A 16,830-nucleotide genomic window follows, 5' to 3' on the forward strand; every position below is an offset into this window, starting at 1 on the left:
CATCATTTAGGTGACGTACGTGCTCCCAAATTTTTATGCTGCTGCACTGACATTGAACCGTGTGCTTGCACTGGGTTGGTATGACCAACAGGTCAAAACAAGCTCAGAATAAAGTGACTGCTGTGCCCTGATTGGTGTTCTTGCTTTGCACTTCTTTTGTTTTGACATGTTACATTTTTATCCACACAAAAACCAAAAGGAACGACAGATTTCTCAAAATGTAGTGGAGGAAAAAGTCAGATATTTGACTTTGAAATGTAGTGGAGTGAAAGTAAAAAGTCGCCCAAAATGGAAATACTTAAGTAAAGTACAGATAAACAAAAAACTACTTAAGTACAGTAATGAATTACATTTACTTAGTTACTATCCACCACTGCTCCAGAAACCCCGTTTCATCTCAAGGCTTTTAATTTCATTGCTCTTCTTTAAAACATGAGGGTATGAAAAGGTACAAACACATACATTTACCTAGGAAAAACTCATTTTAAGTTACACAATTGGGCCTTTAAATCATTGTTCTACCTGTTCTACCTACATTTACATTGTTCGTACACTGATGAACAAAAAATGTACCAGCAAAGTACTTTTATGTCTAATAGTGTACTATACATATTACTTACGCATATAACTAAATCTTTTACTAATTTAGATTAGAAACATAGTGTATAAAAACAGTGTTTTAAGCCATCAGTATTAAGTCTACTGCAGTGTTTCTTAACTCGGCTTCTGGAGGCCCACTGCCCTGCACATTTTGGTGCTTTTCTTGCTTTGACACAGCCACTGTAACTTAATAATTGGCTGTTAATGAGCTGATTAGTTGAATAAGATGTGTTGGGAGCATGAAAAACATTTAAAAATGTGCTGAAATGAAGATGATCAATGATGTGATAAGTTGAATCAGCTCTGACCCCAACCCTGGACAAATGGGAATGAGATGGGAGGAGCTTTGAGAGGAGAGCAAAAGCTTCTCAAAGCACACAAAGGAAACTCTGAATGTAATTCTGCCACTGAAAGTTAATAAGGGAAAATTAAAGAAGCCCAGGATTGATAACTACAACACCTGATAACAGGGAACTGCATGAGAACAGAGTACAAGATTTAATCAATCAATCAATCAAAGCGCAACGTTCAACTCCACAATCACGCAGCATGAAACAATCAGCAAATGAGTGAGTAGGATACAATTAGCTAATTAGACAGCAGCATTCAATCATCCAATCAGAGAGCAAGAGACAAATATCCAATCATACTTCAAGAGTCAACCAATTCCTTTAACCGGTTAGAGTGCAGGACTCAACAAGCGGTTAAACTAATCCAGTCATTCAACTAATCAGAGTATAGGATTCACTGAACTCATCATAGTGAAAGATTCAGCCAGCCAATCAGAGAACAGAATTCAGTCAACCAACCAGAGAACAAGATGTAATCGACCAATCAGGGTACAAGATTTAACGACTAAATCAGAATACAAAATACAACTATATCAGAGCGTAATATTCCACTACACAATCAAAGTTCAGGATTCCATCAACCAATCAGAGTGCAGTTTTGAACTACCCGGTCAGAGAGCAGTACTCAATCAGCCAATCAGAGAACAAGAGCAGGAAATAACAAGCCAAGCTAGCAAACGGCATTGCTTTTGAAAGAACTACACGTAAGCACTTTTTCCTGTGATCGGCATGTGGAGAAAATGAACCATTTCAAATGCAATATTTCTGTCCCCTTTTCCCGTCTGCATGCTGATGCGGGTTCTCTGATTGGCTGAGAGCCGTTTCCTCACAGGTGACGGTTCTGCCTCCTTGTTGTGTCGTGGTGGGGGCGGCACTCGGGAGTGTTTGACTGGGAAGATGACATATGCTTCGGTGTTTCTGTCGTCTTTGCTGTTATCGTCTTTATGCCGTTCGTTTGGTGCAGAGGTTTCCTTGTGGAAAATAGATGTTAATTTGGTAAGTATCAAGATGCACACAGATAACGATTAGCCGGTAAGATATTTTAACACTTTAGCGTCTGCCTGCTAGCCAGCCAGCTAGCTGCTACAACAGTGTGAATCTTCCGTTCCTGTAAATCCTGTTTAATTTCCGGAGGCAAAAGGATCACCGTGTAAGGCAGATCGAGTCATTGAGGGCCACAGTAGTGTACAGGTGTGATGTTTTGTGTGATTGTTTTTCTATATCATACCTGATTCAGTTTAAGAAAGGCTGGATGATTATGTGGTAAAATGAATCAGGTTTGTCCGTCCTGGTCTCTGCTTCTCGACCCAGTCCTACTCGGAGAGTAGCAGCTCAACAGCTCAAGCGCTCAGTGAAGGACTTAAGAACACATATTTACCTCAGAGGCGTTGAACACTGGGAATACCAACATGTTGACAACCACTCTGTTCTGATTTTTCAGTCAGGATGCAACTTTTAACTGATGCCCAAACCTCATGCTTTTGTAATCAGCTGTTAACTACGGCAGTGCAGCTCCAATTCTGCCCTCTTGCATCATGTAAATAGTGAAATCTGCATTGTTCTAGTGCCCTCTGACCCCTGAGCTGTGTCAGCACTGTTTACAGATGAGATTTAAGCATGATAGCTGGTTGGTCAGTAACTGCTGAGGTGTAGAATGGTCAGTATCTGTCTCATTAAGCATATGATGCAGTGTAGTTTGTTCAGGCTCAGTTATCTATTTGAACAGTATGTTGTATCAGACATAGACCAGCATTCAACATTTTGGCATCATTTGTCAAATTATGGACTGCTGTTATTTCAGAGGGTTTTAATTTATACAGTGTAAACTGAACTACTGTAAACTAGACACCATAAGGAATGTTAAGAAGTTGATTACTTATTTCAAGTTCTTTATGGAAATAAATGATCAATAATATACTATACATGTACTGTGAAGGTATCTGCCTGAGACTTGACCACCACTTTCCAGTACAAGCATCTGGATGTTAGTTTTAGTATGACTTCATTCTTTATAACTTTATTCTCTTTTTTTGCAATTCCAAAAGAAGTTGGAACAGTGGGGAAAATGCAAATAAAAATAGAAAGCAAAGTGATTTATAAATCTATTTTGACCTGTATTTGAACAAACCAGGACAAAGACAGGATATGTATTGTTTTACCTTATCAACTTTTTTTATCTTCTTTTTTAACATTCATTTTGGCGCTTTTATACAATCCAAATTCCAATGAAGTTGGGACGTTGTGTGAAACATAAATAAAAACAGAATACGATGATTTGCAAATCCTTTTTAACCTATATTCAATTGAATACACTACAAAGACAAGATATTTAATGTTTAAACAGAAAAAACTTTATAGTTTTTTGCAAATATTCACTCATTTTGAATTTGATGCCTGCAACACGTTCCAAAGAAGTTGGGACAGGGGCATGTTTACCGCTGTGTTACATCACCTCTCCTTTTAACAACACACGACACTAACTGTTGAAGCTTTGTAGGTGGAATTCTTTCCCATTCTTGCTTGATGTACAACTTCAGTTGCTCAACAGTCCGGGGTCTCCATTGTCATGTTTTGCGCTTCATAATGCGCCACACATTTTCAATGGGAGACAGGTCTGGACTGCAGGCAGGCCAGTCTAGTACCCGCAGTCTTTTACTACAAAGCCATGCTGTTGTAACACGTGCAGAATGTGGCTTGGCATTGTCTTGCTGAAATAAGCAGGACGTCCCTGAAAAAGACGTTGCTTGGATGGCAGCATATGTTGCTCCAAAACCTGCATGTACCTTTCAGCATTAATGGTGCCTTCACAGATGTGCAAGTTACCCATGCCATGGACAATAACACACCCCCACACCATCAGAGATGCTGGCTTTTGAACTTTGTGCTGATAACAATCTGGACAGTTCTTTTCCTCTTTGGCCCGGAGGACACGACGTCCATGATTTCCAAAAACAATTTGAAATGTGGACAGAGTTTTAACTTGCACTTGTAGATGGAGCAATGAACTGTGTTCACTGACAGTAGTTTTCTGAAGTGTTCCTGAGCCCATGTGGTAATATCCGTTACAGAATGGTGTCGGTTTTTAATGCAGTGCCGCCTGAGGGATCAAAGGTCACAGGCATTCAGTGTTGGTTTTCTGCCTTGCTGCTTACTTGCAGAGATTTCTCCAGATTCTCTGAATCTTCTGATGATATTATGGACTGTAAATGAGGAAACCCATAATTCCTTGCAATTGCACATTGAGAAACATTGTTCTTAAACTGTTGGACTATTTGCTCACGCAGTTGTTCACATCCTTGCTTGTGAACAACTGAGCCTTTCAGTGATGCTGCCTTTATACCCAATCATGACACTCACCTGTTTCTAATTAACCTGTTCACCTGTGGAATGTTCCAAACTGGTGTTTTTTGAACATTCCTCAACTTTGCCAGTCTTTTGTTGCCCCTGTCCCAACTTTTTTGGAACGTGTTGCAGATATTAAATTCCAAATGAGTGAATATTTGCAAAAAACAATAAAGTTTATCTATTTGAACATTAAATATCTTGTCTTTGTAGTGTGTTCAATTGAATATAGGTTGAAAAGGATTCGCACATCATCGTATTCTGTTTTTTTTATGGTTTACACAACGTCCCAACTTCACTGGAATTGGGGTTGTACATTAATTCTGCACATACTTAAGCATTCCAAAAAAGTTGGTAATGGCAATTTAAGACTAGGTACACTATGAAATGTAAAAATGACATCTTATATGCAAATCATGCTTGGATATAAAAGGAGCTTCTGGGGAAAGGCCTAGTCCTTTATATGAAAATGATGTGACAAGACTTGCAACTTTGCCAAAAATGCATTATCTTCATGCCCAAAGGACAAGATTGAAAACCACATATCAGTGCCCATGATCTGCAAGCCCTCAGATGCTACTGCATTAAAAACAGACATATTTCTGTGATGGATATTGCCGCATGGCGACAACATATATAGGTACATATATATGTTTATGGAAACAAAGAATGTTGTGGTTCTCTGAGCCAAGGAAGAAAAGTATCATCTAGCTTGTTACCAGTGCAAAGTTCAAAAACACAGGTTTGGGGGTATTATTGAGTAACTTGCATCTGTGAAATCACCATTAACCTGGAATACATTTTGTAGCAACATATGCTGCGTTTTATGTGCTGTCCTCTTCAGGGACACCCATGATTACTTCAACATGAGAAAACCAAGCCATTTTCTGCACATGTTAAAACAGAATGGCTGCACCATCAGATAATGTGGGTTTTGGACTGGCTTGTTTGCAGTCCAGAACTGTTACTATGGAAAACGTGTGTCTGATCAAGCAAACAGAATCAAAATCAGAATTAGTATCTTCAGTCCCCAAGCATATCCAACACTGCTAATCCCACTCCTGTCCCAACTTTTTTGAAATGTATTGCAGGCTTCAAATTTGGAATGAGCAAATATATACAAAAAACAATGAAGTTCATAAGGTAAACCATGAAATATGGTGTTTTTTTCACATGCTGTCACAACTTCTTTGGAATTAAATTTCTACAAGTTGTTATACTTATGAATACAACACTTGCTAAATAGGTTTCAAAAATTTATTTGTATGTGTCCGCTTTTCAGCAAAGAGATGGCGTTTTTCGGAAGACCTTATATCCCAACAGCACAATCTTCATGGAATGTGAGTTTTGTTTTCATTGGACTTGATTTTCAAAGAGTAACTTCACTATTATTCCTATTCAGATGTTTTACGTGTAAACCTTCAGTGTTATCCTATTGTATGCACATCGATAAAACAAATTTCCCCAGAAAAAATGGAACCAATATTGGGATCAAATTAACAACCTTCCTGCAGTCCAATATGGTATTAATTTCACATTCACTGTGAGAACCACAACATTGTCTTGAAATGGCAAATAAATAAAAAATAATAAATGATCAGTCCAGAAATTGACTAGGGCCTTAAATGGTCTGTTGTTTTTGGAATTCTATTTACTGTCTTATTTATAAGTCAATACAGATATTGTGCTTAATATGTTTAAAAAACTGTGCTGAATCTGAATAATTGTAGTCTTTCCTTTTCATTTCTGTACAGTTCAGGGAGATCTGGCCGCATGTGAGGAGAAAAAATTGGCCTTCAATGTTAGTTGGTATCTTCGTTCCTCCATCTGCTATAATGAAGTATTCAACACCCCTGTAAGTACGCTGACAATCACTCTGTGTACAAAAAGCCTCAGGTTTTTATACTTGAAGGCTCAGTCAGGAAGTGGTGGAACAGAGTCTCTCCTGACACCGTCTGGGTGTGGCTAAATCAAATATGGCAGCAGGACTCGGCTCCGGCTTGAAGATAATTAGGTTTAGGTGTGGTAAAGGTCAACCTTTGCTCTCATTTCCCAGTAATGGCGCCTTTAACAAAATGTTGATTTAAAAAAATAAAGCATGTCCTACTTACTCTGATGGGTAAGTATGTATCTAGAATCCTGAATGCTAAACATGTGCGTGGACTAAGCCACCAGGAGGATTGATGTTGCATACCACAGGTAAAAAGAGTAATGGTTTACATGTCACGTATTCTTCCTTCGTTGTGACACAACACGCATATATGCCCTATAATGTGCTTATTTGGTGCTAAATTGATTGTCAGAAAATAATTAATACATGGTAAGATTGTTATTTACAACATTTGTTATTAACATCTGCATAATTTGTGGGCCTTTCTTATGCTACAGTTTTTGTGGAATAAAAAAAGCAAAGCTTCCCAGTTATGAATAGAGGAACAAATGCCAACGTAGCGAACAAATATTTAAGTATTCAAATTATTCATTACAGGCGTAGAAATTTCCATTGACAGCAAATCTTACAAGAATGTGAAGTTAAGTCAGTAGTTGTGTTAAACTTTTTGGGGGTTTATCGTGTTTCACAATTCAGTAGTTTATATATATATATTATATATTCAGTAAATTAAACAACTAGATTAATGTGAATTGTATTGTAAACATAAGTGCCCCATGTATTCTGAGGTCTTCATGCTGGCTTTGATGTAAAATACCATCTTATTAACTAAGAAGTTAGTACTCAATTTTTTCATCCACCTGTAGGACAACACTGCAAAGACCATGTTTGGTATGCATCAGAAGCTGAAGGAGGACTGGACTGGTTTCTACAGTCAGGGCTCCATCTACTTTGAAGACTGCGCGTCTCTATTCACACAAAAGGTCTGTGCTAACTCAATAGTTACCCCACACAGTTAAAAAAAAATGAAGATATATCATTTTTATTTCCACTTCTTACAGTGCCAACGTTTGTAATTGGGTTTGTATGTTTTGTATGTTTTGTGTACATTGTGACTGGAACAGTGTTTGAAGGCCAGTAATTCCCTGTCTAGTGAAAGGTTTTGCATTCTGCAGCTCTGTAACAGATGACTAAGTCAGGAAACATCAGCTGTTGTCCCATCCTGTTACTGATATACATTAGATATCACACTGAGATTCTACTTAAGTAATGGATATTTATATAGTTGCTATTTGAAAGTGTGCTGTAGGGCTTTTACACTCATGTATGTAATGATGTCTCTGACATGGTTGTGTTAAGAAGGATGTTTTCAAGTGTGTTCCGCTGTGTAAATGACAAGTTTAATAGAAGAAAATTAGCAATTTTAGATGCATTATTACATACAGGTACTGTGTGTGTATGTATGTGTGTGTGTGTGTCCTTTCTAGGTTTATTATAAAGAATTTCAGCCAGTTCTGCCTCTCAGTGGTCAAGTAAGCATTCAGCAATTTGGTTATAGCTTATACAATGTTTCCCTTGGATTTAACAATTTTTTTTTATGACAAATTATTTGCCATAGATATAAGCTTATTTTGTTGCTAAATGAAGAATTTCATAATTAGTAGCTGTGTAAAAAATTGCATTGGTATTATGTTTGCATGGAGAAAGAAAAGCTGTTTACTGTCCACCTCTCACAACTCATTGTTGCTCATAGGAAGAAAAGCCTACAAACCAAACAGGAAATGTGTGGGAGAACAAGCTGGTGAGAGCCATCTTAAGCACAGATCACTGAAACTTTTTGTATTCTTTTTATATGTTTTTTTTTTTTTAATCACAGTGTTATAATAAATAAGTATTTGGCAATAAGCCTTTAACTTTTTAACATTCATATAGCTGTACTAAATACAAATATGAAAAAAAAGTCCTAATAAAGCATAAACGGCTGTTTATGCACACTAAATTGAATGTGGTTTTATTATTATTAGATCTTATGAACTGTATATTTTCCATTATGCCCCATTCAGGAAGGTGCAGTTGCCCAGTCGTGGTCGAACAGTCCCTACATGTTTCTTGTAAGGTTTCATCCAGAAGTACGTCCTGAGGCCAGTAGAGGGCGCAGACAGACAGAGAACAGTGATGTTTCCAGCGATTCACTGGAGCATTTTTCACTTACAAGTAAAGGACCCATTTTACAGTAACCTCTTCTAGTTTACTTACAGAGCAGTGAAGTAAATGCATACCTTTAAAAATCCTGATAATGATGTCTGTCCATTTCTGTGTGTCGGTCTTTGCAGTGATGGTAAAAGTGAAGGGTCCTCATGACTACTCTTCACCTGCTGACTGGCCTCTAATGATGGTGAGTGCTGTCTGTCTCAAATAATATGTAGTGTTTAGCAGCTTTGAAACTGTCAGAGACCAACACCATCTCCTCCTTCTTAGTGATGATCATTCTGAAACATTTAAACTGTTACATTCGCATGTGATATCACATGAGTGGTATCATAAATTTTCAAATATTTAGTACGAACTGAATATTGATAGCATTATGCATTCAATTTCACTTCTGGACATTACATACATGTGTCTGTGCCAAGAATGGAGCCCATTTATGAGTTATTAGTAATGCACATACACACACATAAGCTCACCACACAAAAAATTAGTCACCTGTGCCCGAAACGTACCTAATAGCATGTAATACCTCCACGAGCACAAGCATGAATGATGGCTGTGATTTGGTTTGCTGTGGACTGGACAAGTTTCTGCATGTATGTGACATCATGGTCAGCCATACTTGTGTTAAAGAATTGTCCGGTTCGGCCAGATTTCGTGGATGCCTTCCATGGCGACTTACTCGTTGTTCCAGGTAGTCCTACAGATTTTCCAGATGATTGAATTCTGGGGAATTTGTGACTAGATGTGTGAAAGCTGAATGTTCATCATGCCACCCAGTCACATTTGCAGCCCTGTGAATGTGAGAATTGTCATCTTGGAATACAGAAGGTGATGAGAGAAAGGCAAAACCAGTAGCTCAATGTGGATCAAATTTACAGTCACCTCAACCCAATTACCCATTTAGGCATGATTAAAATACCCCTAGAACATCACAGAGCCTCTTCCAACGTGAACCACACATTGCATGCAGTCCTCATTGAAGGCTTCCTGAGATCTACGATGAACACTGTGTATTGCCTGGAAGCAAAGCAATTTTTATTCACAAGCCATGAAACATGCCAGAGGTTCCTGTCCGTCAGTTTTGTCTTTCGGCCACAATTCTGATGAGAATTTCTTGTAGACTGGGATGTTTGTCACTGCTGGTAGACCCGAATTCATTTGTTAAAATTAGTATATGCTTTGCGACCCATTTTCCACACATTGAACGAGATATTCACTGCGGTGTACCACCTCTTCTCAATCTATGAATCCTGTCACACACCCTGCAGGTATCTATAGCCCGATCATCCTTGTGCTGTGTCATCTGCAGTACTGAAGGTACTACCACCTTAAATATGTAAGGTGACAAATTTTTCATCAGGGAGCTGAATCCAGATCATAATGACTCCGTAAGGGAGAACATGTGTGTTCTGTTTTGAACACTAGAGTTCCAAGAAAATCAAAACATTTCACACAAACATTCACTCATTTCTGCCATCCCTCTACATGGAATATTCTCTTTAATTTAGTTCACCTTTTAATATAAGCAACAAGTATTTCATGTTAAAGCAATCGTTTAGCACAAAATCTGACTTACGGTTTTCTCTTTACTTCAAATGCAGTCGATCAGCAAAGACATGTTTGGTGTTTCTGGAGTGCTTTTCTTTAGATTTGTACTAGATCTACTATTTGAACCAAGGCTGTCAAGTCTTATCCACAAACTCCAGTGTGGCTGCAGGTTTTCATTCCAAATAAACAACAGCACATCTAATTCTACATATTTTCTCACTTCAGAGAGTTAATGATGTGTGCTCCTGCTTTGTTGGAATGAAAAATAAACTGGCCTCTTTGTGGAAAAGTTGATCACTAGCTAAACCATAATTGAAGCTTATGAGCACAAGTAGCTTCATGCAAATTACAATCCACATTGAGTAGCAGACTTAAGTGATATCTGAGTTCTGTGTGACACACTTTTGTCTGTTTTTATTTATTACAGTACATCACGTTGCTAAAAACAGTGGAAGCAGCCACCTTGTAGGGTGTCTGTCTCTTGTCTGTATGTGTACATATTATAGGAACAATACTTCAAGATGCTGTATAAAGGAATGTATACAGCATAATATATAATTAAAGAAGAGCCACATAGAAACACAGCAACATATCGGGGGGGGAAAAAAGGCAAATGCAGTTTATTAGCTACTTTAGGCTTCAGCTAGGACTAAAGAAACCAACTTCAGACACCAAACACATTTTGACAGACTGACATTTCATCAACGTTCACAAGTTCCAGTGAGACCAAAATGATATTGCTGAAATCTGTCTGTTTGTTGCAGTTCTTCATGGTCATGTGCATCGTGTACGTGCTGTTTGGAGCTCTGTGGCTTCTCTGGCTGGTCTGTTACTGGCGAGACCTGCTCAGGATCCAGTTCTGGATTGGTGCTGTCATCATCTTGGGCATGCTTGAAAAGGCTGTCTTCTACTCAGAGTATCAGAGCATCCGATATAGCGGCGACTACAGTTAGTGCTTTAACTGTCATTATCTTCTTTTTTGGGGTTTAGTGTTAATTATGCAAGGTAGCTATAGAGTAGTAAAGGGCTGTTTTGACTGTCATAAAGATATTTGTTTTAAAGGAATGAGTTGGCAAAAAAAATCCTTTGCTTAAATGTTGTTGATCACCCAGGACATATTGGTATCTGAGGTTGCTTCTTTATTTTCAGGGTAATATAACTTAATGATGTTATTAAAAAAAAACTCCCTAATAAGTAGTGGCAGTAGTAGTGGCAGTAGTAGTGGCAGTAGTAGTGGCAGTAGTAGTGGCAGTAGTAGTGGCAGTAGTAGTGGCAGTAGTAGTGGCAGTAGCAGTGGCAGTAGCAGTGGCAGTATAAACTGCTTGCTTAAATCATCACATATATAAGGCAAATTTTGACTGGGTATGTTTGAGGTACAGAGGGAATTGCTGTCTGTCTCCTCATTTCCAGACCACCATGCTGTTATCTTTGGTGAGCTGCTGTCTGCACTGAAGAGATCTCTAGCTCGAATTCTGCTGCTCATAGTCAGTCTGGGCTATGGCATTGTCAGGTAAGAGCTGCCCATAGTTCAAACTCCAGCAAGTTTGGAAATGATTACATCTCACTGTGACAACACACAGCAGTTTGCTCATTTCAATCAGAGTATCTCATAAAGTATTTCTCTCCAGAGCTGCTGCTTTTTGTTGCTGTAATAATTCATTTTATAGCTGGAATAGTGAAAATGTTCCTGAAAGTAGTTGTTTTTGTTTATTGTGGAAATGTGAAATATAATGTGTGCATGTTTTAAGACTGCTTTTCAATATTCTCTCTCTCTCTCACTCTCTCTTGCTTTCAGACCTAGGTTGGGAACTACAGTGCCCAGGCTGGTGGCTGTAGGTCTGCTTTATCTGATCTTCTCCTCAGTAGAGGGCGTCCTCAGGGTAACAGGGGTGAGTGATGTGAACTTCAGTTTGAAGTTATTTTATAGACAATTTGTGTTTGTTTGTTTTTTGTTTTTTTTTACAGTATGTACTGTGACTGATTGTATGTGTTTCTGACTTTCTTTTTGTGTATTTGTTTTTCTCACTATTCTGTTTGTGCAGGGTTTCAGCGGCACAGTGGCTCTTATTGCAAATCTCAGTCTCTCCCTTATTGATTCCTGTGTCATGTGGTGGATATCCTTTTGACAAAAACCTGATCTCGGCCAATCCATATACTTTAACTAAGCATTAATGTCACAGAATCTGCCAATATTGTTTAAATCCAACCAACTGCCTGTTTGTGTGCATGTGTTCATGCATATATATGTGTGTGTGATGTATACAGTCCTTTAGTAAATTAACTCAAGTGTGCTGCTGATGGAGTGCAATGAGAAGTCAGGAATCTTTTGACCAAAAGATTACTCAACATGCCATACTTCTTTTCCCAGTGGTGTTCAATTTTTTTTTCCTTTGAAGTCATTTATGATTTTAATTGAGACATTTTAGATGTATTTAACATATGGCCTTATTTTCTTTATTTTGTCCACTAGTTGTGCATCCTTAACAGTTGGCTTGCACGTTTTCATCAGTTTATCTCACACAACTCGGCTCCTGAAGCTACGAAGAAATGTGGTCAAGCTCTCATTATACCAGCACTTCACCAATACCCTCATATTCTCTGTGCTGGGTAAGGAATAGGGGTGTGTGTGCGTGTGTGTGCGTGCGTGTGTGTGCGTGTGTGTGCGTGCGTGCGTGCGTGTGCGTGCGTGTGTGTGCGTGCGTGTGTGTGCGTGCGTGTGTGTGCGTAAGCAATGAAGCATCACATGAATGGAAGAGGTTTGTAAATACAGCACTGCCAATGTCTGAGACCACCCTTCATTTATTTAACTCCCATTTTATGTATATTTCTATATTTTTACATCTGTTTAATCCACTTGAATAATGATTGGTGAAAATCTATCAAATTTCTAAGACTTTGGATGTGTGGGAAAATATCCCTGCAGATTATCTGAAAAATCTGAAAGCAAATCTCATGAAAATAATGGAAGCTGTAATAAAGCTGCTGATGATGAAAAATGAACCAGTTGGACATAATAGCCATTTTGAAAATTAAATAAATGAAAGGTGGTCTTCAACTTTTGCCCAGAGCTGTATGTATCATGTTAATGCTTTACATTAATGTTCTATTCAATATTGTGCTTTTGATTATACAGCATCCATCATATTCATCATCTGGACAACTAAACAGTTCAAGTTTGTGGACTGTCAATTAGTGAGTAGGACATACTCTTAATTGAAATTGTGGCAAAATTATTCTTTGTCTATAATAATTTCTGACCCCTGTAATAGTTTTTGAATAGTTTCTGTTTGTTTTTTTTTTATCAGGCTTGGAGAGAAATGTGGGTGGATGATGCTTTCTGGAGGTTGCTCTTCTCCACTATCTTGCTGGTCATTATGGTACTATTACGACCATCTGTTAATAGTCAAAGGTTAGCTAAATTAATTTTAATGCTATATGATCATGTATGGAAGGCACTGCACCAACAGTGGCTTTTAAACAACACAACTTCCACTTACGCACAACTCATACCTGAGAACCTGTCCTGGGGTCAGTGTGTGACCCCTTGCTTGTGTGATTGTACCAGATCCAAGTGAGTGTGTGGGGAAAAATGCAAAATGACAATATTCTCTATCTAGATTTTCTCATTCTCCGCTGATTGATGAGGATGTTGATGAGGATGATGATGTAAAGGAGCCTATGCTCAATGAAGCCTTTGGTAAGATTGGTCTAGAGCTTCTTTCCACCACACAAGCAAATATTATTCACATGTCATTTAATGTTGTTTTTTTTTTTGTTGTTGTTTGGGGTTTTTTTTTTTTGGTTTTTTTTTGCCGCTACGCATAGAAAACGTGTCTGTATCTGTGCACAGTTGCTTATCAGGTTCCATCCAGTGGCACTGGGTGCATTCCATTTTGAATTTTTTTTAAATGCAGAATAAACAATACTGTCTGTATTTTAAACAGAGTTGTGGGTTCTTTGCAAGGCTAGTTCATTTTAATGGAATCTAGTCTTCTATTTTCAGAGGGAATGAAAATGAGAGGGGCAAAGTCAGAGACGCACAACAGTCAGAAACCGCTTGGCAAAGAGGTGAGGATGATGCATTTGATTTACACATTGTATGCAACTTTGAGTACTCTTTATAGACGGCAGTTTGTAAAGTTTATTTAAGACCGTTTGTGAAGCCAGTGAGGAAGTTAAGCCGATTTTCCAGGCATCTCAAATGAGTCATTCTGCTCTGAATGCTCTCTTTGCTGCTGTGTGTCCCATAGAGTTCACAAGATGATGACCTGAAATGGGTGGAAGATAACGTCCCTACAACTGTAATCGACGTGTGAGTATAACTCCCCCAGATTTACTTTGGCCTAATATGAAAATATGTCCGGTATTTTGTAACCAAAACTAAGAAAGACAAGAGCAGTGTACAGATACAGAGTGGAATACTAGTTCTTCAGTTTTCTCATTTTGTTTCATTGAGCAAGTTTTGTTCAAGAACAAAAACATAGGGAATTTTTTTTTAACCCCCCAAAAATTTTTTTTTACATCATTTAATCGTTGAAAGGTTAACAACATCACTGATTTAAATGGTGAAATTGTGCATTATAGAGAAACCTAACAGTTAAGATTTTCTATGCAGTGGTTGCGATGGTAACCAGAGGTTTTGGTGACTATAATGCAAATATGGCCATTTTTTCTTTATAAAATGATGATCTAAAATGTTCAGTGAGCCTATTTAAGATTCAATTCAAATCAAGATTTATTTATATAGTGCTTTTAACAACAGATGTTGTCATAAATCAGCTTTACAGAAATCCAGGTCCAGCCCCAAACGAGCAAGCCAAGGGTGACAGTGCCAAGGAAAAACTCCTTAAAAACAAGAGGAAGAAGCCTTGAGAGGCTGTCACTCGACAGAATTTTTTTTATTTAACCGATGACTACTGTTAGAGGCCTATCAGAGCAGTAATTAAGAAATATAAGAAATAGCTCTATTAAAACCAGTCTGTTACTGGATTGTTACTCTGTTACTGTTACTTTCTATATGATGTATGTTCATATATAAGTTGCAACATGAACTTTTAATTCAGGTTATGTTTACATCACATCTTCGATGAGCTTATTGGCAAGTTGCAAAGGTTACTCAAGTAAACATAAACGTGTTGGTCAGATCACTGACAAAATCTGATTTTCTGCAGTTGTGAAATGTAAATGCACTCAGTGACAACTACCAGCTTTATACATTAGTATGAATATATGAAGAACTCTGTATAGTGTGAGGTGTGTGAAAACTGTTGGAATTGTTTAGATCTGTGCAGACACCAGCATCACACACATCATCTCAGTGTGATATGTGATGTTAATAATGGTATAATATAGATAAATCATGCAATATTTTCACAACCATTGCATGTAATAGCTTTCTGTGATGTAGCTCACAAAGGCAGTAAATGCGTCAGAAGTCTGGTTCGCCCTTGGTGAATTCCCCTTTAAGAGTGACATTTAACTCCCAATGAAGGAATAAAAAATATGTACTTTAGACCATTTGATTTCTAACTGCTTCTGTTTTCCTCATGCTTATTTTTTGTCCCTGTTTGCTTCAGTACTGCAGTGGCACTCACTCAGTATTCTGCATTGTGGCTTTCTGCTTCACTCAGTTTTGTTCACTAAAGGAAGTGCACCTATTTATTGTACATCTAATTTGGAACACTTCTCTTTTTCTACAGAGCTTTGCCTGCAGTGCTGGATGATGAGGAGGTAAACTGACTCTCTTCTTTTTCCTGTGTCTTATGATCACGGTCACATTTTGTTCCATTATATGCTCACAGTCAGATGTTTTTCAGTGGCGTTCCTCAACAGATCTTACTCTTCCTTTTATCTGTCACCCTTCCTCATACCAGGAACTTCTTAAAACCAAGATGGAGAGGTCCAAGATGGAGTAGACTTGGAATAAGGCCAAAGAAGCAAGAATGTTTTTTCATCAGTGCTGCTGAGGACTTGGAAAATGATGTGAAATGTCACTTAATTAAAAGCCATGATTAGAAGCAGGGATTTTTATTTGTGTGAGCTGAGACAGTTTCTGGCCTGGGGCAAACTGTGGAAATGAGTCTTAGGCTTGGTTTAAAATCTCCAATGAAAGTTTACTTGGTCTTGATGTTTCTGTTTACTGTGTTATCTATAGGTCTTTTACTCCACTTCTAGGTTTTTTGGTTTTTTTTTTTTGTACGGCTGGGAAACACTGGGATTCTAGGGGTGTGACTGACTTTACTAACCATTGACCTACAGCTGTTCCTCAGTGCATGGATGGGTTTGATTACCCATCCTTAGTATACATGCCAAAAATGCAAACTGGTTACTTTTTTAATACCATACTGGTCACGGTTTTTAATGGGTTTAATTATTTTGCACACAGCTTGTCTTTTATTTTTGTGAACAAGGTCACTTGAAATAAAAAAAAAACTGAATGTTTATTTAGTTTCTAATCCATGTTTTAAGAGTAAAATGAACCCCTGTGTAAGGGGTTTGTGGTAATTCTTTGTATATCTTTTTTTTTTTGTATTTTATTGCCTTAGCTGTATTTGGATCCATAAATATTTTGACATCAGCAAAGTTACTGTTGTTTTACCTGACTACCATAGAATATTAGAGATTAAAAGAGCCTTAAAGTGCAAATTGTTTTATATAATACATCATAAATCAACACTTGGTTGAAAATCCTTTGCAATCAATGACTGGCTGAACACTGGAGCCCAAAGACATCTTCCCTGGTGTTGCTCTGCCAGGCTTTTAATGCAGCTGTTGTCCATAAATTAAATGCATGCTTCTTTGAACTGAGTCAGGTGATTGACTTGACTGTTGTAGGACATTCCACTTCTTCGTGCTTTGCCTTAAAAAAAATCTTGTGTTCATTTT

The 16,830-nt window shown here is 37.9% G+C and overlaps 1 protein-coding gene across 1 annotated transcript; it reads left to right on the top strand.

The window, feature by feature from the left end:
* The first annotated feature begins 1,491 nt into the window (after positions 1-1,491).
* Positions 1,492-16,748, top strand: LOC108428628 (transmembrane protein 87A). Its single transcript, XM_017699738.2, has 21 exons — positions 1,492-1,654; positions 1,783-1,946; positions 5,575-5,632; positions 6,047-6,147; positions 7,050-7,166; positions 7,671-7,715; positions 7,937-7,984; positions 8,247-8,397; positions 8,517-8,578; positions 10,710-10,893; positions 11,356-11,455; positions 11,741-11,834; positions 11,988-12,059; positions 12,444-12,552; positions 13,079-13,137; positions 13,251-13,354; positions 13,563-13,642; positions 13,949-14,013; positions 14,196-14,257; positions 15,645-15,675; positions 15,819-16,748. Exons 2-21 carry the CDS (start codon positions 1,848-1,850, stop codon positions 15,858-15,860), a joined length of 1,683 nt encoding a protein of 560 aa, XP_017555227.1. The 5' UTR covers positions 1,492-1,654; positions 1,783-1,847; the 3' UTR covers positions 15,861-16,748.
* Positions 16,749-16,830: the final 82 nt, after the last annotated feature.

This window comes from Pygocentrus nattereri, chromosome 10, assembly GCF_015220715.1.
Source record: "Pygocentrus nattereri isolate fPygNat1 chromosome 10, fPygNat1.pri, whole genome shotgun sequence".
In the NCBI taxonomy this organism is placed as follows: domain Eukaryota; kingdom Metazoa; phylum Chordata; class Actinopteri; order Characiformes; family Serrasalmidae; genus Pygocentrus; species Pygocentrus nattereri.